Source organism: Aedes albopictus, chromosome 3 (assembly GCF_035046485.1).
Source record: "Aedes albopictus strain Foshan chromosome 3, AalbF5, whole genome shotgun sequence".
NCBI classification, from domain to species: Eukaryota; Metazoa; Arthropoda; class Insecta; order Diptera; family Culicidae; genus Aedes; species Aedes albopictus.
Genome location: NC_085138.1, coordinates 227,038,079 through 227,060,414, shown reverse-complemented (window position 1 = coordinate 227,060,414; position 22,336 = coordinate 227,038,079). Strand labels below are relative to the sequence as shown.

At 40.5% G+C, this 22,336-nt stretch overlaps 3 protein-coding genes across 3 annotated transcripts in view; 2 read left to right on the top strand and 1 right to left on the bottom strand.

The window, feature by feature from the left end:
- Positions 1-241: 241 nt before the first annotated feature.
- On the top strand, positions 242-1,394 carry LOC109397760 (collagenase-like). The gene is made up of 3 exons (XM_019670074.3): positions 242-400; positions 457-913; positions 975-1,394. Exons 1-3 carry the CDS (start codon positions 347-349, stop codon positions 1,295-1,297), a joined length of 834 nt encoding a protein of 277 aa, XP_019525619.3. The 5' UTR covers positions 242-346; the 3' UTR covers positions 1,298-1,394.
- Positions 1,395-5,713: 4,319 nt separating this feature from the next.
- LOC115269408 (protein Red) overlaps positions 5,714-22,336 on the bottom strand; it is a 33,771-nt gene continuing 17,148 nt past the window's right edge. The window contains exons 2-5 of the mRNA XM_029878092.2: positions 7,467-7,707; positions 7,211-7,409; positions 6,345-6,551; positions 5,714-6,276 (exon numbers count right to left, since the gene is read on the bottom strand). Coding sequence (XP_029733952.2) covers positions 6,065-6,276; positions 6,345-6,551; positions 7,211-7,409; positions 7,467-7,707 — 859 coding nt within the window. The 3' untranslated portion in view covers positions 5,714-6,064. The remainder of the gene's footprint in view (positions 6,277-6,344; positions 6,552-7,210; positions 7,410-7,466; positions 7,708-22,336) is intronic.
- On the top strand, positions 19,706-20,861 carry LOC109428795 (chymotrypsin-like). The gene is made up of 4 exons (XM_019704645.3): positions 19,706-19,864; positions 19,929-20,092; positions 20,156-20,421; positions 20,493-20,861. Exons 1-4 carry the CDS (start codon positions 19,814-19,816, stop codon positions 20,786-20,788), a joined length of 777 nt encoding a protein of 258 aa, XP_019560190.2. The 5' UTR covers positions 19,706-19,813; the 3' UTR covers positions 20,789-20,861.

The following is a 22,336-nucleotide window of genomic DNA, read 5'->3' as shown; positions in this document are numbered from 1 at the left end:
CAATCAGATCACAAAAGAATCAGCCTACAGCGGAGGTTGACCCCTATATGGCTAAGGAATGTCCCATTTTCATGTATGAATCAGAAATATTTTATACGTGCAAAATATCTTCCACAAACTTCTTTAAGTAGACCCACTATATTGATAATTGAAATAATGTGTATCTTCATATCTGCAGCTCATGGACATTGCTTTATCATTGCTCGATATTTGATACAATCAACGACTGAACAACTGCCGACCTGTAAGTGATGTAGGTTATAAAACTGTCTTTCTACGAGACTCCGCAGTTGTGTCCGTTCAAAGGAGATATCGACATAGGTTGCACATAGCGAGTCTTGAAGGAATGATTTTTAATTTTCTTATACTGACAGTGCTGTCGGTAGCACATGCTGCAACTGTAAGTACGAAAAATGCAGTGAACGCCATCTCAGCATAAAAAAGTTTCAATAAAAGTACGATGTGCTTCCGATTCCCAGGAAAGACGTCCCTCATCACGATGAGCTGAAAAAAGTTGTGAACGGCCAGACGGCCGAACCAGGACAATTCCCGTGGCAAGTTTCGATCCGCGCTACTCTGGGCCGCTCTGTAACCGTTTGCGGAGGGTCGTTGATTGCACCTCAGTGGATTCTAACGGCAGCTCATTGCGCCAAGGATTACACGGCATTCCAGATTGGTTTGGGATCTACGCTACTCAATGTCCCTCGGCTGACCATGTCTACCGTAGTCAAAATCGTCCATCCGGAGTTTGATCCGATCAGATTGGCCAACGATATTGCACTTATCAAGCTACCATCGCAAGTGCCCTACAGTAACGAAATATCACCCATACAGCTTCCACCATTGCACTACGTAGCCAAATCGTTCCAAAACGTCGTAGGCATTGTCTCTGGATTTGGACGAACTTCTGATGGTATTGCCATATCTATGTGACTTGTTTGTGATTTATTCACAGTTGTACTATTATTTTTCAGCGAGCCAATCTATCTCAACTAATTTGAAATACGAGAAAATGCGTCTCATTACAAACTCTGAATGTGCCACCGTTTACGGAACATCGGTCATCAAAGACTCGACTTTATGCGCCTTAGGTTGGGAACGGACCAATCAGAACGTGTGCCAAGGTGATTCAGGAGGCCCACTGGTTATCGACGAAAGTGGTTCCTACATTCAAATCGGTGTTGTGTCGTTTGTGTCGAACCGTGGTTGCAGCACTGGCGATCCATCTGGATACATTAGAGTCGCCTCCTATCTTAACTGGATAAGCCAGCATACAGGAATACGTGTGCTGAATTGAAGTCGCGGAGTTGCGATACGGCACTCTTCAATAGAATATTGATAAAATATACTTACGCTTAGGAAATATACATCTTGGAATAAATTGTTTCTCAGTATGCACTTAACCGCAAGCACAGTGAACAAAATCCTTCGCATCATTCTATTTTCATAGCTCTAAATTCCTCTTGGAACATGACTCGCATTTTTATCACAGATTAACCCGTATCCACTTACCTTACCTTACCGGTCAGACTAAGGCCTGAGTGTCCTCTGCCCAGTGTGTGTATGTACAGGAGTCGTCTCCATTCTACTCGGTCCATGGCTGTGTGTCTCCAGTTCCGCACTCTGCGAAGGGTTCGCAAATCGTCCTCCACTTGATCGACCAACCTAGCTCGCTGTGCACCAAGTCTTCTTGTACCGGTCGGATGACTTTCGAGAATCATTTTAGTCGAGTTTCTATCCGAAATCCTGATGACGTGACCCGCCTATCGTAGCCTCTTGATTTTCGCGGTGTGGACGATGGTTGGTTCTCTCAGCAGGTGATGCAGCTCGTGGTTTATTTGCCTTCTCCAAGTTTTGTCTTCCATCTGCACTCCCGCGATCCCCACATCGATTTCTTCCAGGATTCCTTCATGAATTCTTCCCGGGAGTCCTCCATTAAGTTTTCTCAGGTTTCCTTTGGAGATTCTTCCCAGGATTCTTTTTAAGGATTTCTTCGAGACTTTTCTTCTGAGATTCCTTCACTGATTTCTCCCGGCATATCTTCTGGCATTATTTAAGGTACTCCTTAAGTGAATCCTTTTAGGGATTCCTTCAGAGATTGATTCTCCCCGAATTTCCAGTAGGAATTCATCCCAGAATTTTTTTATTCTTCAACCACATAACCTAATTTACAGCTCTTTTTGTCCACTAGGGCACTGCGTGAGTGATTCGAATTGGCAGCTGCACTTACACTAGAATGATGAACACGAGGATGTTGTAGCTCATGTTCCTTTTCCAGTTTGATTGGGGGACCATTATGAGTTGCCGTTAGCAAATATCCAAGTTTTCCGGGTCTGTTAGAGCATATGCTCAGAAGTGAGTCAGGTCCCAAGTAACAAAATTAATTTTATAATGCTTTTGAAGTATTCTTCAACACCTGTTCTTTAAAACTATGCATAAACCAAATTGCTCTGCAACACGACATCAACTCAACCATAAACCCGCCATAAGACCAAAGAGGCCCATCCTAAGATGCTCTTGGAGAGATGTTTTTAAATTTCTCTTAAAACTTGTTGTACTTCCCAAGTTGTCCTCAAGGCGAATTGCTCTCTCCTTGTAGAATTCTTCAAGTGCACGATAAAACGATAATAAATTTGTCAGTGTTGTTGCTGATGCAGCTTTTATGTCGACAGAAAAGTTTAGTGAATTAAACTGAAATTAAAAACACAATGAAAATGACACATTATTGTAATCGGGATTAATTTATTATACAAATTGGAAATGTTTCCGTGGTGTAACAAGGATGCCAAATGCCAAGCGAAATTCATCGTATATATGTTGCAAGATACTTCCAAAAATTGCAACGCGCTTCCATTATAACGCACTAATAAATTATTTAAAAATATTATTCCTGGTCATGTGAACATTGCTCATGAGTTTTCTCAACATGGCTTCCATTGAAATCTAGGCCGGTGGTCGGTCCATCATCGATGGTTTTAATCAACATCATCATAAGATCGCCTTAAATTTATTTCATCTTATGCAAGGGTAAGAAGTATTACTCAAGAGTACTCAAGTTTATAACTTTCTTGATATAGGTTTATGCAAACTCCGTCAAGAACGTCATAAAACATGTACGCCAAATTGTAAACAAACAATAAATTATCGCACCGCGGTGGATTTTGTGAATCTCGTCCGATGAATTTATTTATCAGCCCGGTACCGTTGCCAACCAGGCTGACCTTTTTTGATAACCGGCCTTGATGCGGTGCAGTGCCTCATTCCTCCGGTCAGTACTTCCTACAGGTAAGTAGTTGTTGATTTTGAAGATCGATGATTGGAACCCCGATTGCACGGGAAACGACGTCCTAGATGACCATACCCACCTCATTTCGAATGCTGCAACCGGAGGAACTTGGCACTGCACCGCGTTGCGGTTGGGTTTCCGGGTAGGTGTTCTTGATTGGCAGCAATAATGGAACGATGAGAATCAAAATCTGATGCTTGAGTTTTTTCTTGTATTTTTCATGTACAAAACTGTTCTTATGCGAGAACAGTTACTCTTGATCAAGAACGGATGATTGAAGATAACTACAAGAACCTTATAAAACTGAAAATAAGTTCAACAGTTCTTGTTGTGTTTATGGTTTTATGAACTGAACCTCAAGTATTCTTGGAGGTGTTTTCAAAACCACATATTGACGAAGAATAGTTGTGCTCAGCTGAGACACCGATAAGATCAACTAGAATATGCAATGTTCCGATAAAACTATCATAAAAACAAATAAAACCAAATAGAATTAAGATTGTTACTTGGGGTGTCAGTCGATCTCGGGAGGAAGAGCAACTGACGTAAAATTGCAAGTGCTGGGGCTGCGATCGAACCAAAGTGAACGTGTGACCACTACGCCACAGGCCCCGGCAGAAGTTCTTGCCGTCGAAAATATATGGCTTCGTTTCTGCTTGCATTTTCTTCGGTGAAAAAATTCTTTTGCTTCCAAGCAATTTCCGTTTTCAATGGCAACAGGTGCGATGGGCCCATAACCTGTCGTGAATGGCAGAGTAATGGAAAGACGACTGCCTCTGGTGACGGTTTAGAACAAACTGATTTATTGAGCAAAACATGACTAGTAAGATCTATAATAATAACTTATCTACTACGATTCGTTTGTCGTCCTTAACAGATTTCACCCGGGATTCCTTATGGGATTCTTCCTGAATGCTCTCCCGAGATTTTCTCCAGACTTTTTTGAGATTTCTTGCCAGAATCCTTTCAAAGATACCACGCGGGATTTCGTCATCTATTTTTATCGGGTTTCTTTTATCAATTTCTCTCAAGATTCTTCCAAGGATTCATCCGGGGTTTCCCTTAGAGATTCATCCCTGGATTTCTTCCAACTTTGCAACATTGATTTCTCTATGGATTCATTTAGAGATCCCAGGATTTCTTTCAACATTCTTTCAGGTGTTATCCCGATAATCGTTTAGGAACCCCTCCTGGTTGTTTTCAGCGGTTCCTTCAAGGATTTCTTCCGGAATTCCTTAATTGATTTCACATATGATTCTTTTGATGATTTTCCCCGTGATATTTTCTCCTGACTTAGAGATGATAATAAATTTCTCATGGATTTCTTCAGAGATTCTTCCAGAGATTTCTTCAAGGATTTCTCTCGGCATTCCTTTAAGGATTTCTTACGGCATTTTTTTCCGGAATTCCTTTAACGATCACCTCCGAAATTCTTTCCTGGATTCATTCATAGATACTTCTCGGCGTTTCTCCAAAAACAGGGATTACTCCAGGATTATTCTGTCAAAGATTCCTCCAGGAATTCATTCTAAAATTTCGTTGGCAATTCCCTCCGCAATCTCTACATCGATTTTTTTTTTTCCAAAATTTCTTTAGGAACTTTTCCCGGGGGCCTTTCATTGAATTGTCCCAGGTTTCTTTTGGAATTCTATCGCAAGATTCATTCAGGGATTCCTTCAAGGATCCCTCCCGGGATTTTTTAAAGGATGTCTTCAAAACTTTTCTCCTATGTTTTAGGGAATCCTCCTGGATCCTTTCAGGTGAATATATGACAAAGCCACACCTAGAATTTTCAAGAGCACAAATCTGAAGAACCGAATGTCGGTTTGCGCTGAAAAGTTGATCGATTGGTTACCAACCAAACCGACATTCAGTTCTTCAGATTTGTGCTCTTGAAAATTCTAGGTGTGGCTTCGTCATATATTCACCTTCAAGATTCCTTCAGAGATCGATTCTGCCCGAGTTTCTAGTAGGAATTTATCCCAGTATTTTGTCGGGATTTCTCACCAGATTCTTTTAAATATTCTGTCAGGGATCCTTTCCGGCTTTTCTCCCGGGATTTTTCGAATAATATTATATTGAAATACGTAATGGTACACTTGCAGCTAAGTTCCGATAAACCGAAGACTACATTATCAAGAAGACATGCAACTCTGTTATTTTCCCATACAAACGGCAAGCGTCACCGACGGCACCGCCGCCTGGTGAGCTAAGGTGGTACCTTTGTGTAAAAGTGTAAGAGTGTATTGGTGCGAGTATGAAAATTTACACACACTATCATGAATAGTGCCACCTTCATACGGGGTGGCGCTGCTAGCAGTGACTCCCGATTATCTGCAGTGCTGCAAGTCTTCTTGATAATGTGGTCTTCGGATAAACTCTAGGATCACAAGTCATGGATGGTCATCAAACTAAACAAAATATAAATTTTGCATTACTAATATGACGAATTTATTATTTTATCGGCTTAATTAGCTGACTGGTATGATCTAAACATTAAGAAAACCTTACCTAGGTACACACGTTGAAATTCTGTCAAATTTTGATGCAAAATTTAAAAAAAAATCTACATCGATTTGGTGGAACTCGAACCCATGACTGCCCAATTTGCATTTGTCAAGTGAACTTTCAACGCTTGTGCCTGTGTAATACAGGATCAAAACTAATAAATATCTGTTTAGATGGTGATACACATGTGATTAACACAGGTTTAGTAATTTTCATTAACACTTGGAAATTCATACGAAAAATTAACAAATTATTGCGTTAGACTAAAACTTACTGTTTAGCCTTTTTGTATTCCACTTCACTGCTACCGCCTTCTTTGGCTTTGCGTTTGTGGATAATGTTCTGAATCTGTTGCCACTCTCTATCCAGTTCAGCTTTCTCGTTCTTTTCGGTCTTATGTTTACGTGTCTTTCGACCGTCCTGCATTTTCACACCATACTGGAACGCAGCCTTGGGAAGGGCTTCCTTGCTGCTCATGTAGTCTAAAATGTTCGGTTGGAGATAAATATCGTGCGATCAGTTGTTAATACAATTCGAAAGCAACACATACCAGAATATTCCTCCTGTGTGTCGAAATCCCAACGTCCGATTGGACCCTTCTTGTTGCCAAGATCCATTTTCGTGTAGTCAACCTCATCGTCGGAATCATCTATTGCGTCGTTCATTTCCTGCAAACCAGGGTAGCACTCTGCGTAGCCTTCCGGCTCGGCCGTCAGCTTGGTGATGAGCTGCGCCGACAACTTTGGTGGAGCAGGAACTAAAACATAAATTAATATTACGTTAGTTAGTTAGTTAGAGTTAGCCGAGGGCTTCCAAAGCGTTTCAGCGGATTTCAGCAAAGAAAAGTACAGCCAAGTACAGGGATTTCTGAGGGGATGCAAGGTGTTTCAACGAGATCCAATGCGTTTCATTGGATTTCATTGGTTTTTTTATGGGTCTTCAGTACACTTTCAAAGAAGTCTACGAAGGTCTCAAGACGTTCCTAAACGTTTCCGTAGACTTCAGGGGGTTTCAGAGAGCATTAGTAGAGTTTAAGGTAAGTCTCCGAGGGTTTCAGAAGTTTGCTTAGAGGTTTCAACGTGCTTCAAGACATTTCAAGGCGTTTCGCGAGATTTAGGAGGTTTGATAGAACATGAGTAGCATTTGATGGGAAGTCTACGGGGATCTCATGTGGTTTTATGAGGTGTTCCTAAGCGTTTCAAAGCGTCTTGAGAGGTTTTGGAGGTTCCAGAGAGTTATATTATTCTAGAGATATTTGTTGGTTTTCTCGAAATTTCTCTCTAAAATATTCAAAAAATTTTTTTTGGAAAGTCTGAAAGGAATTTTTAGAAAAAGTTCTCGAAACAGTTTCTGACAAAATTCTTGCGGAAAAGTTTTTCTTGGACAACCTAACATAACCGTAATGTTTAAACTTACTTTGAATGGTTCCTGTTTCACGCTCTTCTTCTTCATTTGATTTGTCGAAATATCTGTGTTTGCCTTGGTTTTCATCTGCCTTGGACGAAGAAGCACCCTGGTCAAACCGACGCGATGGTTTGTATTCACCGATATCTCCATAGATAGAATCATCCATGTGTTTGTCTTCCGGCAGCTTGAACAGTGGCTTATCTTTGTCCTGAAAATGTAATTCAAATAAACTATCTAAAGAGTTGACTCATGATATTTGACGTACCCTGCGCTTGTTCTTTTTGCCTCTTCCGCCCTGCCGAAGATATGACAAAATCTGAGCCAGTTTGTTGATGACGATGTCATTAGTGGTCAGAGTCTGCGTGTCGCCTGCCACCATGGGAACTTCCGCTTTCGAACGAATAACCGTTGTTGGGATGTCCGTTTCCACATTTTCATCCTCCAACTCGATGTGATATGCCATTCTTCCTGGCGCAAACATCTCATTGCGTTCCACATGTCGTGATCTATATGTTAGATAGGATAAGGTCGATTTGAACTATGTTCAGTAATGAATACTGTTTGACTAATGATACTTAAAAACAAAATTATAACAAATATAAACAATTTACGTAAAACCGTTCCAACCGTTATACTTTTCCGCCAAGAACAAGAAACCCTATCTTCGACGATACACTCTCAAACACGTAATGACCGATGACACGCTTTGTGTGCAAACCTACTGTTAAGTAGATTACGGGTAGAGTACGACAGGAAACCTCCCTGATTAAGACAGAAGCTAATCAGCTATCATTGCGAAACCGATTCGATAAGATAATCATGTAGGTATTTTATAATAGCAGTGATTTTGTATTACGATTGCCTAATCCTGCACTTTACTCATCAAGCCAACACCTACTAAATATACGAGTTCCGGGAACTGCGGTAAATTATGAAATGACGAAATGCACAGGGATTGATCGATTGATTTGGCTTCATTCATAAGATTTGCACCTTCTGTTTGGGTCATCCAGTGGTATAGATAGGCATAGAGTGAATAACCGATTTGAAATAACGTCAGCGACATTTTTCGTCAGTATACTGTACCTATGGAATGTTGCGGTCAGTAGAAATAAATTGTGGGCTGGTGAATCCTGCGTAATGCCGCGTAAAAGCTTGCATGGGCATCCTTTATAACATAAAACTCTTAGCCCAGCTATGTGCTGAATTTGAAGTGAATGCTAATAGAGCAATCGTAGCATCAATCTCCGCTAATCTGAATCTGAATCGAATCTAAAGCAATGTTGTTTACTCTTCCAAAAAACATCATGCTCAATAGCATAACGGCCTGTGATGTGTTCTTCTGTTCTAAAATCGCTCTACATTTTCTAGCCAAGCCAAACGAATTGTTCCAACGGCTCCGTTCAAAAGCTGCGTCGTTGCAATGCTTTTTAGATTTCAAGCGTACGCAATGGCTAGATCCGGTTACATGAGCCTAGCTCTAGTTCATGCTAAGAGGGTCAGTCGTTGGTACGATATATCGATCATCGTTACAGATCAAAATATGATTGGAGTTGATGTTGGCGCCTAGATAAGTCCGTAGACGACGACAAATTCCGATGCCTACGGACATATCGAGGCGCTAGCATCAAACATTGTAGATTTGTGATTCCGTCTGCTCCATCCAAGAAAAATAAATTCATTCAGTTCTAGGAGGCAATAAAATTGAATGAAAATGTTTTTATGATACATAACTATCTTGTATCCACCGGAAGTTACTAGGGTAGGAATTCCAATATTCATCATGAAACTTGATTGTTGCCGTTCTAAAATTTAACTCGCTTTTCTAATTTGCAAGAAGGAAGTGGTAGGATTAGACACCAATTATTTCGAAAACATGTTCATAATCGATTTAAACTGGGAAGGTAGATAAAAACTACAATATAACAAAAAAGATATCTCAACAGGCTAACATCGTCTACCCTAGAGTTGTGTTTCTTCTGAACCATTTCACAAGCACAAGTTAGATATCAGATGGAACTTAATTTGTGCAATCTTTATCGAACTTATGTTTCGATTTCGACCTAAGTAAGTGCTGCACGCGTGATGTCTCCCGTTGCACACAGGAGTATATGGATCGAATTATGGTCTAAATTATTTAATGGTATTATTGGGTAATTCTCGCTGAAACCAGGCCGCCATTTACATATAAATTCAAGATGGTGATATTTGGGATATAAACTCAAGATGGCGACCAAAATCAATATACCCAACTAACATTTATTGAGAATGTAAACGTCAACAAAGCGTCCTCAATATGGTTTGATGCTGAGTTACTGTGTTGTACCATATGGATGTAAGCTTCTATGCAAGCCCTATACCAATGAATCTGGCGAACTTAATCCACATGTATATGCTGTGCGAGCAGGTTCTATGCCTTACCCAACTTAATCCGGGCTGTTCGGGCTCGTTCGGAAGTTAGCCATCAATGTTAACTTCTTTTCCCGATCAGCCTAGATAGCTGTGTAGTGTCGGTAGCGGTTGTCTCAATTCGCTAAGAATAACACTACGGACCGCCTGATCCAGTGGTAAGAGTCCACTAAACAGGTGACCCCTAATTCATGGTGTTATGCGGCTTTATGCTTACCGTGCCAAGGAATGAATGGTTAGGGGGGTCTAATAAAAACCTAACCACAAACGGAGCCTGTGGAGAATTAGGGCGTCCTCCACAGTATTTTGCCCTTACTGCGCTAACCGGAGCAATAGTCCAGTGGACCTTGCGTTTCTCCGAGATAATCAGTTGCCCTTCTTAAGTCTCAAATTTGAGGCTAAATAAGGGCGGGATTATTCAAATGTTGTAAATTAGCTTACATTATTACCTATACGGTTTCGCTTAATGCGTTTTCGCCATTGGCGTTTTATCAATTGACACCGATTTGGTTTGTCGTTGATGTTTCCTTTTGGTGCTGTGATTGTGAAAAGTGTAATCCAGTCTAGTTTGGGTAGTGGCTACGGCTAGGAAACCTCAGATCAATTTTCAGCGTAAAAAGCGTGCGTGGCCCAAGTGGCTCTAATTCAAAAAAGTCATTTTCGTAGTGTAACTTCTGTGTAGTTTACCTTGTGAACCCAGTTTTGCTTCTTTCATTATAAATGAAGTGTCGTACCTCGAGCATGCTATATCTTAGTATGTTTCAACCTTTCCTTATGGATGCTTTCAAGCAAGCTCTTGTATTCAGCATCTTTTCGCTGATATTTGGCAGTATTGCTACGATGATTACATCATCTAAAGTAGCTCAAACATTAATTTGAGATGCTTCAGTTTGATGGATTACTTAGGTAGTACAGTTCATGGATAACTTAACATAGAATTGCACCTAACCAATCTCTGCATGAGCAGAATTTGTCATGAGTTGACTGATTGGAATGTGTCAGATGAGGAGTCTCCATTTGACCTTCTTTGCACTTTTGAGTGTTCCTTCGCAAAATTTGCGTATTCAGGCGTCCCTGCTCAACGAACTAGGAAGCCTGTAGAGTAATGCGGGGCAAAAGTTCGCACCTAACAGACTTCACAAAATAACTATTGAACGAAAAGAAAATAATTTCATTTTTCTTCATTAAACGGGTCCTTATCATGTTGCCTTCAAAATGAAGTACTAGATTTTTTCGTGTTCCTTTTGTAGTTTTAGTAATACAATTTTTAAAACAAGTACTCCAATGCGAACTTTTGCCCCATAGTGGGGGCAAAAGTTCGCACTATGCGGGGCAAAAGTTCGCACCTTGTACAGGGTAGTTTATTGGTGTGATGTTCATTTATTTCATGTTAATTCATGTTCATCTTTTCACTCTAGGCATGAAATCTGTTTCTTTCTGTTCTTAGAATTACGACCCAACTGGAATATGACCTGGTGTTCAGCTTTTGTATAGAGTGTGTTTTATGAAGACTTCCACAACTATTAACTAAGAGCTGTCCTTTACAGCGTTACTGAAGTTGTCAAAATACGTTGTGGGGTAATCATAGAGATACGTGTTGCACAAAATGCATGAAAAAAAATCAAATATGCAGCAAAACTGTTGAACGGGACTGTTATCGAATCTTATCCCCGTCAGTATGGTGATGGATTATAACTGTGAATTTTCAAACTAAGCTATGAAAGACCCCGGTAAAGTAGATGAACATACGACCTTCAGAAACATACGAAAAGACACGACGAGGATGACGAAGAAAATGTTTTAAAATGTTTTTTTTAGCCATTTTTCATTTCTTGATTTTAATGCGTGAACATAATGTGTGTTTTACAATCAATCTTCTTACAAAACTAAGTTCAGACCCTCTGTCGCAACGATTTCAGGGTGCATACTACTCATACTATGCATATATAGTAGTTTCTGTACGAAATTATCATTGCTTCAAAGATTCTGTAATTATATTGTTGTACTAGACTCAGAAATCCAGTGCGAACTTTTGCCCCACAGCTCCTGCGAACTTTTGCCCCACTGTCGAGGTTTAAACAACGTCCCTTTCTGCAAGAAGCACTAGTAGTTTATTGTTTATTCGAGTGCACCTCGCGAACTACTATGGAATAACGATTCTCCGACATAAAGAGGTTATGAGATTCTTCTTCTTCCTGTGACTACAAATTCTTATTCCAAAAGATCCAAAAATTCTATCAAAACCCCTAGAAACACATTTTTTTGCATAACTCTGCCAAACCATAACGAAATCGTTCCAAATTTTATTGACGAGTAGCTGACCTGATTATGTTTCGAACCCATACAGATTTGTTTGGGTTCTTAACTCGTGCTCAGAAAAACACCCACTGCGAATTTTTGCCCCGTGCGAACTTATGCCCCGCATTACTCTACTAATTGGTTGCGACCACATTTTGTGGATAACTCGCGTCTATTGCTACTCCAAGAGAATTTCATTGTGGTTTTGTATCTACAACGCCCTCCATTGTGGTATACCATAACTATTGCTTTGAAAGAAGCTTGTCCTCTGCGGTGTGTGCGGACTGCAAGAGGTATTCCTGAATGGAACTCTGATCTCTTCAAGTTCAAAATATCTTCTGATAAACCATTCTTTTGTATAGTTACGAATCTCTAGCTTCCGCTTGAGAATTATAGCTGTATAATCGACTAAGTGGGCCCTAAAAAGCTCTGCTTAATTCAAATCTTCAGGAGGATATGGGGGTTTGTCCTATTTTTCTGCAGAGGGATTTGAGTATTTCAAACATGTTTTGAACTCTTGTAGTTTTCTATGGGGTATTTTCATGGCGTGAATTTACTTTGTAGTTTTACCCCGAAAGGGTGCGTGCGTTGTATAACGATGGAATGAGTTTCAGATTTATCTGGTTACCTCTTTCTTTCTGAAATGCTTGAAACGCATTGTCGATTATCACATCTGTGATGTTCGTCTGGCTGACATGCCTACTCATGTGAACTCACATGCCTCCCAATTTGGGATGTCCACAGTGACTCTTTTACACAAAGTTGTATATGTTTTCAAGAAAGTACTCGCTCAAACGTAGGTTTGGCGGTAATTTCTTGAATATTGAGGATGCTTTCGATGACGTGCCTTTCAATGTCATATTGAAAGTCGCATGATGTCACAAGCTACCTCCAATGAGCTATAGGCTCTCTTTACGCTTATGCGTTTTACAGTGTCCTTTTTAGGGCACTTAATAAACCCATTGTGGTATGGGCTATGAGCTCTCATTGCGCTTATGCGTTCATTCCCTCTTCTAGGGTACCCCTTCCTATTTCATCACCTTTCCCTTTCCTAATCCCATTCCACCCCTTGTCCCGTTTTCCCTCAGGTAAATGATGAAATAGGCTTATATGTATGGCGATGGCACAAATGTCCCAAATGGAGGATAACGTGCCTCTGGAGCCGGCCTTCTGATACCTGATACCTGATACCACCATGTCATAACTCTTTTCTCGGCTCCTATGCAACTGAATAACATCTTGAGAAGGCGTTTGTTTCAACCTTTTCACAGTTGTTAAATAATAGTTACACACTATCCCCAAATTAATCGATTAAATATACCTAATTAGGTTATGGATTGGATAAACATGTGGAACTGGAACTCGCTTTAAAAATTGAATAATTAAAGTACTTGCCGTTACATGGAATCGAACTCCCGATCTTCGTATCTACTGGTTCCGATGATGTCCTCGCTGCCACATTGCTATATATGAATAGCATAGAAAATAGCCCGTTTTGTTTTACTCCAGACAAGGCTTCATAATTGTGCCACAAGAAACCTTACCCAACTTCATCTTGCTGCAAAAGCTTGTGAAACGTCAAACGCAATAATGTTTACACATTGAACAAGCTGTGTGGTTGCGCTAACAGGTTCTTCGTCACAGCTTGAAGCTGAAAGAATGTGTTTTAAGCAGCTACGAAGCGCTACTGGTTTGTGTATTTGGCAGCATTACAAAACCAAAAAGTGCGCTTTGTTTGCCCGGTCGTTCACACTGCGTCGTTGACGGTGGTATACTGGATATCGTTTGGATTAGTTGTCATTAATTATCGAAATGGATGGAATGGTTGTTAACACCGTCCAATTTCGATTCCCGGCGACTAGTCCACGTCCTTCCTGGACTGAAATCGCAATGTTTTTAAAGCAGCTGAACGTGGATTTGTTGAAGATGGAAACCGCTTACAAAACATCCAACGACCGGTCGCTGTTGGTGAAATTCAATTCTCCAGAGGCGATGACAGAAGCGTTGGAGAAGAACACCGATCCAAGAAGATTTCAGTACTCCAATGGAACCTCGGTGGAAATGCGGATGTCAGTAGCGGGCAGAAATGTTCACTACGTTCGTATATTTGATCTGCCACCGGAATTAAGTGATGAATGTTTATCGTCGGCACTTACAGACTTTGGTAAAGTCGAATGGATGACTCGTGAAAAGTTTCCTGTGAACCTCGGTCTGGACCACATGTACACGGGAGCAAGAGGTGTTTTTATGGATATCGCAAAGAACATTCCCCCGACAATCGATGTCGGCAATCGAAAAGGAAGAGTCTTTTACGATGGATTGAAGGATGTTTGTCTCTTGTGCCAAGGCCAGGGGCACTGAAAAGATTTCTGTCCCCAACGTCAGTATCGAGGAAAAGCGGATGGAAAGAAGGTTTCACAGCCCATTTCATATGCGACTGTCGTCCGTGGACAGGGAGCTGTGTCGGTGAATCAAGAACCAACAGAAGAGTCGGAAGATGTCATCGAGGTCCTAGAAGAAGACGTACTGGAAACGGAAACAGTGAGTGAAGACGAGTTTCAACCAGATGTATGCGACATCAGTCCTGAAGAAGAAAGGGAAATACGCCGGAAAGAAGCCATAGCCGAACTAACCGAAGTTGCGAAGGCATTTGGAGAAGCAATTAGCAAGCAAACTGCCAGTCAGCGGCGAGCCCAATTCGCATCCTCGGCGTCAGGATCAAAGGAACACATCTTCCGGAGTTGTATTAAAGTGCAATAAAAGCAACCCAAAAAATTTCGCAGCACAAAGATGGATAGCTGTATTATATTAATGTAGTAGCTATATATCCCTCTTAAAGTTTGCTTTGACAATAATGTTTATATCTGACAAGCCGTGTTTGTATACCAATAGTTTCTTCATTACAGCTTCTAGCTGTAATTATATCGAATAACATCTTACAAAGCGCTGCTGGTTTGTGGATTGGTCAGATGTCAGTATCACGAATCGTACTGCATAGCTGAGACGAGACTCGCAAAAAGGAAAAAAAGCAACGTTAAATGTAGCTCAAATGCAGCTGTCAGTTGTAGCTCGGTTGATTATGTAACCTAAAATGAAGAAAGTATTGCTATTCGAGATAAATTCTGAAGGTAAAATTCATTCTGAGCAGCATTTTCTTCGGTTGTGCTGTCAAACATAAATTAAAAACAAAGTATTCCAATGATTACTTTGCTTGGCGATTGTTGGCGATGCTAAATTTCACCTCAAAATGATTTTGTGCGTGAGCGAGATTCAATCACATTGAATGAGAGATGATGCGGTCACGTACACTTTTTAACCACCAGCCCAAAACATAATGTCAACACAGATAGGAAGAAGAAAAAAACAAACAAACTGGAGAAAAAGAAGGCCGTCTTCGCGAGTCTCGTTTCAGCTGTATAGCAGTAGCTGTTTCGTTGGTGAGGAGTCCTATACGATTTGTTCAAGTTTTCACATCTTCCGGGAAATCTCCCGGAGTTGAAATAGAGTGCAGTAAAGGCAGCTCCTATGCGAAATGATCGATTTCAGAAAACCGAGTTTGGTAGTTGTATGGTGCTTGTTTTGCAGTCGTGTATTAGGGTAAAAAATATAATTAGGACATGTATGTAATTTGGACAGGCACGGCGATTTATGTCTTGTTCCGGAGATCCAACAAAAGTAGATACTTCTCAATATCGATTATTGGATCACGTAGACCCTATTCTGATGACTTACGTTGAAAATACGCTTAACAATTAACAATTTACTTCAAAATTATCGAAAATGTAAATTGTTTCACTAAAACCCCTCAAATGCACAGGTATGCAATGAGAAATGTTCAATAAAGTAGCATTAGGCAGCCAATCTCTTAACATTCATCTATCACGCAGAAAAATCTATGTTAAATCAAAAATATTTGAGGCAAATTCAAATAAATTGTCAATTTGTTCTGGCCACAAAAATAAAACTGTTTGGAGCAAATGGAACGTCACATTTGAAGCTAATGCAATCCTTGTTTGAAACAAAAATGCATCTTGTGACAGATTATGTTAGAAATAAATGTAAATATTTTTGTTTTTTTTTTTTTTGTGGCAGGTCGGCCCTACGGAAATATTTGTTTTCCCATTGAACTTATAAAGCAATTTCCTTCGCTGGAAAAATCCACCTCCCGTGTTGTACTTTCAATGCCAACATCATGTATACATGTATTAAATAACATACGCTCCCGAAAACAACGGGATTTCGTGAAGACTTTCGGTGAACCTTGCCTTTTTTGCAGGAGGAAATTTTGTTTGATGTTGCACACAGAACCGCCAAACTACCCAAAATTGAGTTCTTTTGACGCAATCCCATAGTTCGGCCCAATAAGCCAAATTTGAGTAAATCGATTAAACTCACACTAGGTAAATTGCCTTCACCTCCAGCAAAAACATTTACTTAAGAGTAGGTAAATTCAACCCAAGACCCCCCCCTCATTCAACCCAAATTTGAGTAAACCTGCATTTACCCAAAATTGGCTTATTGGGCTCAAGGACCCCCGTTGGGTAGATGCATCTCTGTTTGTTTTTGACAACATCGGTGAGGGAAAGAGGGAAAACCACCTAATTTTGAGTAACTAGTTTATTCGATATACTCAGCTTTGAGTAAAATCGACCCAAAAATTAGGTAGTTTGATTTCTCCGTGCAGCTGGAACTTGTGAGTTTTGTTTATGTTCTCGACGGCGGAACGGGGGGCTCCTCAATGGGTATTGTCGCAATAAATGTGTAATTGAGTTAGTTTTAAAAATTAAAATTTTAGTTTTAAACATTTCATCAATTTATCCCTCCCCCTGGATATTCGATCTTGACGCGATGGGAGGGCTTAACCCATTAGCACTTTAGCGCCAGTTCATTCACCACCGCTTGGACTTTGAGCTAGATATATCTAGTTTACGAGTTGAGCGCAAGTGAAGGAATCGCCGTAAGTGCTAATGGGAACCAAAGGAGTATCCGTTGTGCATTTATCACAAGTCAAAAACAAATTATAATTCAGCTTGCATAGACCTAATCTTTGCATTCTTTGAATTTTCTCAAATTTAACAAAAATTGTTAAATTCAACGTAATGCAAGAGTGGGTAGGGGAGGTCTCTGCGTTACACTCATCATTCGTTACTTGAATTCGTTAGTACACAGGACAGGGTACGCTAGGATAAGTTGACTTACAGCCTTACATATAAGATTCATTACAATTGGAAAATTATGGACTGATTAGGCAAAGAAAAAACTGTTGATTATAGGAGTTTATATTTGTATTTCTTATTTTTATGGGTTTTGTGAATTTATAAAAGTTGACAAATAATCATTATAATTTTTATTTTTGACAAAAATCAGTTGATTGAACTTTTTTGTTTTTATATCTTAGACGATATTATTTCAATGATCAAAAAAGCAGGAATTTAGTTAGGACTTAGGACGGTTGACAATGTAAAGGGTTACGATGCATATAATATTACTTTGGACTGAGATGATCACAGATATGCAGAAGACGACTAGCAAAATTAGGAATACAATTTGATACATTATAGACTATATTTTGACCAGTGCTGAAAATTTCATTTCGTCATATCCATGTTCAATCACCTACAGCTCATTTTGCAGGCTGAACCTGGGAGTATGGTATATGAAAGGCTGGTGCGGCTGGACCGGTTCTGCAGGAAAGTCACGGAAAACCGCCGTTTTTCGAATATTTAAGGTAGGTGTCACGGGCTACCTTTGAGGGATGCCAAATGATATTCACCGTGAATATTATTGGCATTTTTTCAAGGTAGTCCGTGACATTTATCTTGGATATTTGAAAAATGGTGGTTTTTCCGTGACTTTCTTGCAGAACTGGTCTAGCCGCACAAGTTTTTCATATATCATATTCTCGGGTTCAGCTTGTAAAATGAGCTGTAGGTGATAGAATTCAGATATGACGAAATGAATTTGACACATAGGGTTTGACTAATTTCTTTACAATATCGAATGGAAGCTCAAAAAGTGTTATCTAACACTAATATGAGAGTTATTTGGGGATGATGCTGGTGCTGTCAATAACTAACATCGGTTATTGACACTATTGGTAATCAGCTTGAAATAATTTTCAGAATGTATTATAAAATAACTGAGGATATTATCTGATTATTGTTTGGGGAAGCTGTCAGAAAAACTAGTTGCCCATATCGGCTAAAAACGCTAGCTCTGGTAGCTGTCTTCGAATAATTTTCAGAAATATCAAATCTTTAAAAATTAGCTACGACACATTTTTTTTTTGTTTTGCTCTTTGTATATTTCTAAAGAATAGTACACTGAAGGCGTTAACATAGACATAGACACCCTTTTTTATCTCTGAATAATGTCCAGTGACCTCGGAGATTTTCGATTATTGAAATATTGTTCAACTACCAAACGAACGAAATTTGTCTCCGTGTAGAACGCTTAAAATAGGTGGTGTTCAAAATACATTACAAGTTTTCTACTGTAAATATATTTTGGTCATCTCACGCACTACATAGGGATACCGTGCGATTGCATACTTGGAGGCGTATTATGTGGGTCTGGCGATATTTTCTTGATTTCAACAAAAACTGTAATAGTTATCAAAATAGATGCCTGTTAAACGGAGAAATTTGAGAATTCGTAAGAAAAAATTTGTTAATTTATGCTACTTCCATGATTTAGCAGTATTCATGGCTAAACATTGAGATAATTGCCCTGTCCAAATTATATATATATATCTGATGGTGTCCAAAACATATATTCGGTGTCCAAAATGCAATTCTAACAGGCGATTGGAAATAGTGATTTTCTCAGCTTAAAATGTTTTCGTTAAGGTTTTTGTTACCAGGAACGCAAAATACAATCATATTATAAGCGTATTAGTAACTTTGCAAAGTAATCAATTGCTTTCTAAGAAAGCTAGGAGACGATTTTTCAAACGTTGTCCTCAGCCTGTCCAAAATACATGAATTACCCTAGTTAATGGCTTATATTTGACTAGCTTCCCTTTTATTCAGCGTTGAGTGCTTCAATTCGATTGTTACACAACATAAAGCAAATGACTGAAGATAATAGTGCTAAAAATGTTATTTGGGTAGCCAACCTAATTTTTATAACTGTAAATAGCAACTCTATCTTTCCTTTTTTCAACAACATTTCCTTTTGAGGGAGTTTTAGGAGGAACTTTCGAGTTATAACAAGTCAAATGAGCTAACAATTGACCAAAATCGAGGGGTCCGCAAAAATTGTTGTGGCTCTAACATCAGTTTAAGTAACCAAATACATTTTTAATGTTTTTTGGCAAGGACTTCAATAAAATCGTCGACTTATACATTGTTAAAGACAATGTGTAAATAGTGGGCCGGTCTCAGCAAGAGTTGGTCAGGTCTGATTTCTTGGGCGACTATCTGGCGCATATCGTTGACTGCGAGTAAAAGTAGCCACCGAACTAGGTTTTTATTTTGTCTGGCAAATATTGAATAAGGTTGAAACAGATGTGAAAATTTGATTGGGCATAAAACTATGTATTCTACACATTTTTACTGCAATTGCTCTCTCAACAGAATCACATCTCTTTTTTGCCACAAATATGTTCTGGTTGCTCCTATGTGCGTCGTCTCCAGACTCGCCGGCTGGCATAGTCCATGCGACGCGCCGGTCGATGTAATTTTTTTATCATAATCGCGATTGCGCGACTTCTTGCGCGAAGGTATGTGAAAGTGTATTTGGGTGGACATTTATCGGAAACAAATAGCTCATGTCTTGATAACGCTTACACGTCTTCGAAAATTTGATGAAACCACACATCAGACGGCTATAAAAGTGAACTGGTGCGTTAAGGCTTCACCAGAAGTAATCCTAACAGCAGTGCAATCCAACATTTGCGGCACAATGAAACAATTCACGCTTCTAGCAGCTGTGCTGTGTATTCTGGGCGCTCAGGTAGGTCATGGTTTTGAAGACGTCGTAAGAAATGAATCAAGTAATGTTACTAATTTATATATAGGCGGCACCGGACCGTACTCCTCGCATCATTAATGGACATACTGCTCCTCATCAACCCTATAATGCGTACGTTCTGTACCTGAACGCACAAAACGCAGGATTCTTCGGTGGTGGCTCTATTATCTCCGATCGCCACGTTCTGACTGCTGCCCAGAACATTGTTGGGTAAGTCAATTTCGTTTGGTGAAATATTCATAGAAGAGTTACTTAATCAATAAACCTCGACAGATTTGTACGATGGGACATTGGATTTGGCACCAACGTCTTCGTTCATCTCAACATGCTCACTTCAACCGTGGCCACAGCCCATCCTCAATACGCCGCTGCCACCCGCCTTAACGACATCGGTATCATTACCCTGCCGGCTTCTTTGGTCTTCACTTCGACCGTCTCTCCGATTGCCCTTCCAGCTCTCAATGCCCAACCAGCAAATCAGCATCCCTTCGAAAATGAACAGGGAGCGATCGTCGGTTTTGGATTCGTTAACGCTGCCTGTGAGTATTAGATTCGTTGTACCTTGGTCCATAAAGCAATCCACTAACATGCCTCACGAATCCCATTCCAGCAACGGGCCGTTCGGACTTCCTGATGCGCTCCTTCCAGCGAGTGACGAGCAACGTTCGTTGCCAACAGTTCTTCCAGATTACGCTTCCTCAGCACTTCTGCGCCGAAGACGCCGTCGAGATTTCCAACGTTTGCAATGGTGATCTGGGAGCTGGTTTTGTCACCGATGTACGTGGCCGGCCGACCGTTACCGGAGTGGCCTCTCTGATCAGCCAGAGCTGCGGCAACACGTCCCCGTCTGGATACACTCGGGTCGAATTCTACCGACAATGGATCCAGAGTGTGACGCAAGTCTAACGGAATCAAACCAGTGATACAATGCTTACGTTGCGATCAATGTGAGAATAAATATTTCATTAGTAAATCGCAATAGCATGTGAATCATGATTAACCTCCACGTACCCGACCCCCAACAACTCATTTTCAAAATGCTGGCATTTTGTCAATTTTCATCCAATTTTTCCGAAGTCGCCCTCAATCGATCATAAATTGGTGCAAGTTTATTACACCCAAGTGACCATGCAATATCCGGAACCATTCCGGAGATATTCCGGATTGTACTGGGGTCAGGGAGGCTGCCGAAATGGCTAAAAATGATTATTTCGTGTGTTGTTGTGTTTGAACCACCGATTTTCAGCGGAATTTTAATTGCGAGCAATAAAACACAACTGCGATAACCAGATTTGAATAAGTTGACCCATCCGGATCACCGTGACAGGTTCCGCGGGGGCCTCATTGGGGACACTTCTGGTTTTCATTCAAAACATGTCGTGCGACACATCAAACTTCATGATTTCGAATGACTGATTCAGAAATTATACCCTGAAGTATGTATCAACTATTATGGCCACCCCGGAACATCTAGCATAGGTTCCAAGGGTGTGACATCGAGGGCATTTCTGGTTTGCAACCAAAACATGCCGTGCGACGTATCAAACTTCATGATTTCAAGAGAATGTGGCAGAAAAAGTTGACTGATCTATGTAGCAACTCATTAGGCCGCTCCGGAATACCTGAAACAGGTTCCGTGGGGGCCTCTCAAGCACAATAACACACGAAATGATCACTTTTAGCCATTTGGCAAAACATACCCTTCCCCCACCCCCTGACCCCAGTACAATCCGGAATACCTCCGGAATGGTTCCGGATATAACATGACCACTTGAGTCTAAGAAACTATCACCAATTTATGATCGATTAAGGGCGACTTCAAAAAAATCGGATGAAAATGGACGAAATGCCAGCATTTTGAAAATGCCTTACCGATGGTCGGGTATGTGAAGGTTAACTATGACAACAGTCCTTGAGAGTTGTTTCTGGATGTTCCGTTTTTTTTTTGTCATGCAATTGTGCATGTTCGAATTATCCTAAAAAACTAAACATTTCACACGTGTTTGATTCTGCAAGCCTGAGCGTATGTTCTCCAGAAACGGAGAAACGGTTCACAACAGCGTTTTTCGTCATGCTAAGGGTGGCTGATCGACGTCCGAATGCCAGTGGTGAAGGAGTCTGTGTGGTATACGTCTGACAATAAGCATCTCTCAGTGTGTTTAGAGTCTTATCCCCCAATATGTCTACAGACAATTGATAACGCACGCACATTCCCCACCCAGGGTAACGCCCACGCTATCGAGTGACAGCTGCTGACGACAACACAGCAGGCCACGATTCTTCCTCTTTCTTTGGTCAGCGTTCGACCACGTTCGGCCCTAAGCACAACTGTACACTGGCTCTCCAGAAAGTTATGCGGTTGGTGTCTGGCCCTCTGAGCCAAGTCGTGAAAAAATTGCAACGAAAATTCAGCAAAAGAATATTACAAACCGAGACCAATGATCTCGGGTTCGG

Coding starts and splice junctions, on each gene's coding strand:
- LOC109428795 (XM_019704645.3), top strand. CDS start 19,814: ATGAAACAATTCACGCTTCTAGCAGCTGTGCTGTGTATTCTGGGCGCT. Junction 19,865..19,928: donor TGTGTATTCTGGGCGCTCAG/GTAGGTCATGGT, acceptor ATTTATATATAG/GCGGCACCGGACCGTACTCC. Junction 20,422..20,492: donor TGGATTCGTTAACGCTGCCT/GTGAGTATTAGA, acceptor ATCCCATTCCAG/CAACGGGCCGTTCGGACTTC.
- LOC109397760 (XM_019670074.3), top strand. CDS start 347: ATGATTTTTAATTTTCTTATACTGACAGTGCTGTCGGTAGCACATGCT. Junction 401..456: donor CGGTAGCACATGCTGCAACT/GTAAGTACGAAA, acceptor TTTCAATAAAAG/TACGATGTGCTTCCGATTCC. Junction 914..974: donor ATTTGGACGAACTTCTGATG/GTATTGCCATAT, acceptor ATTATTTTTCAG/CGAGCCAATCTATCTCAACT.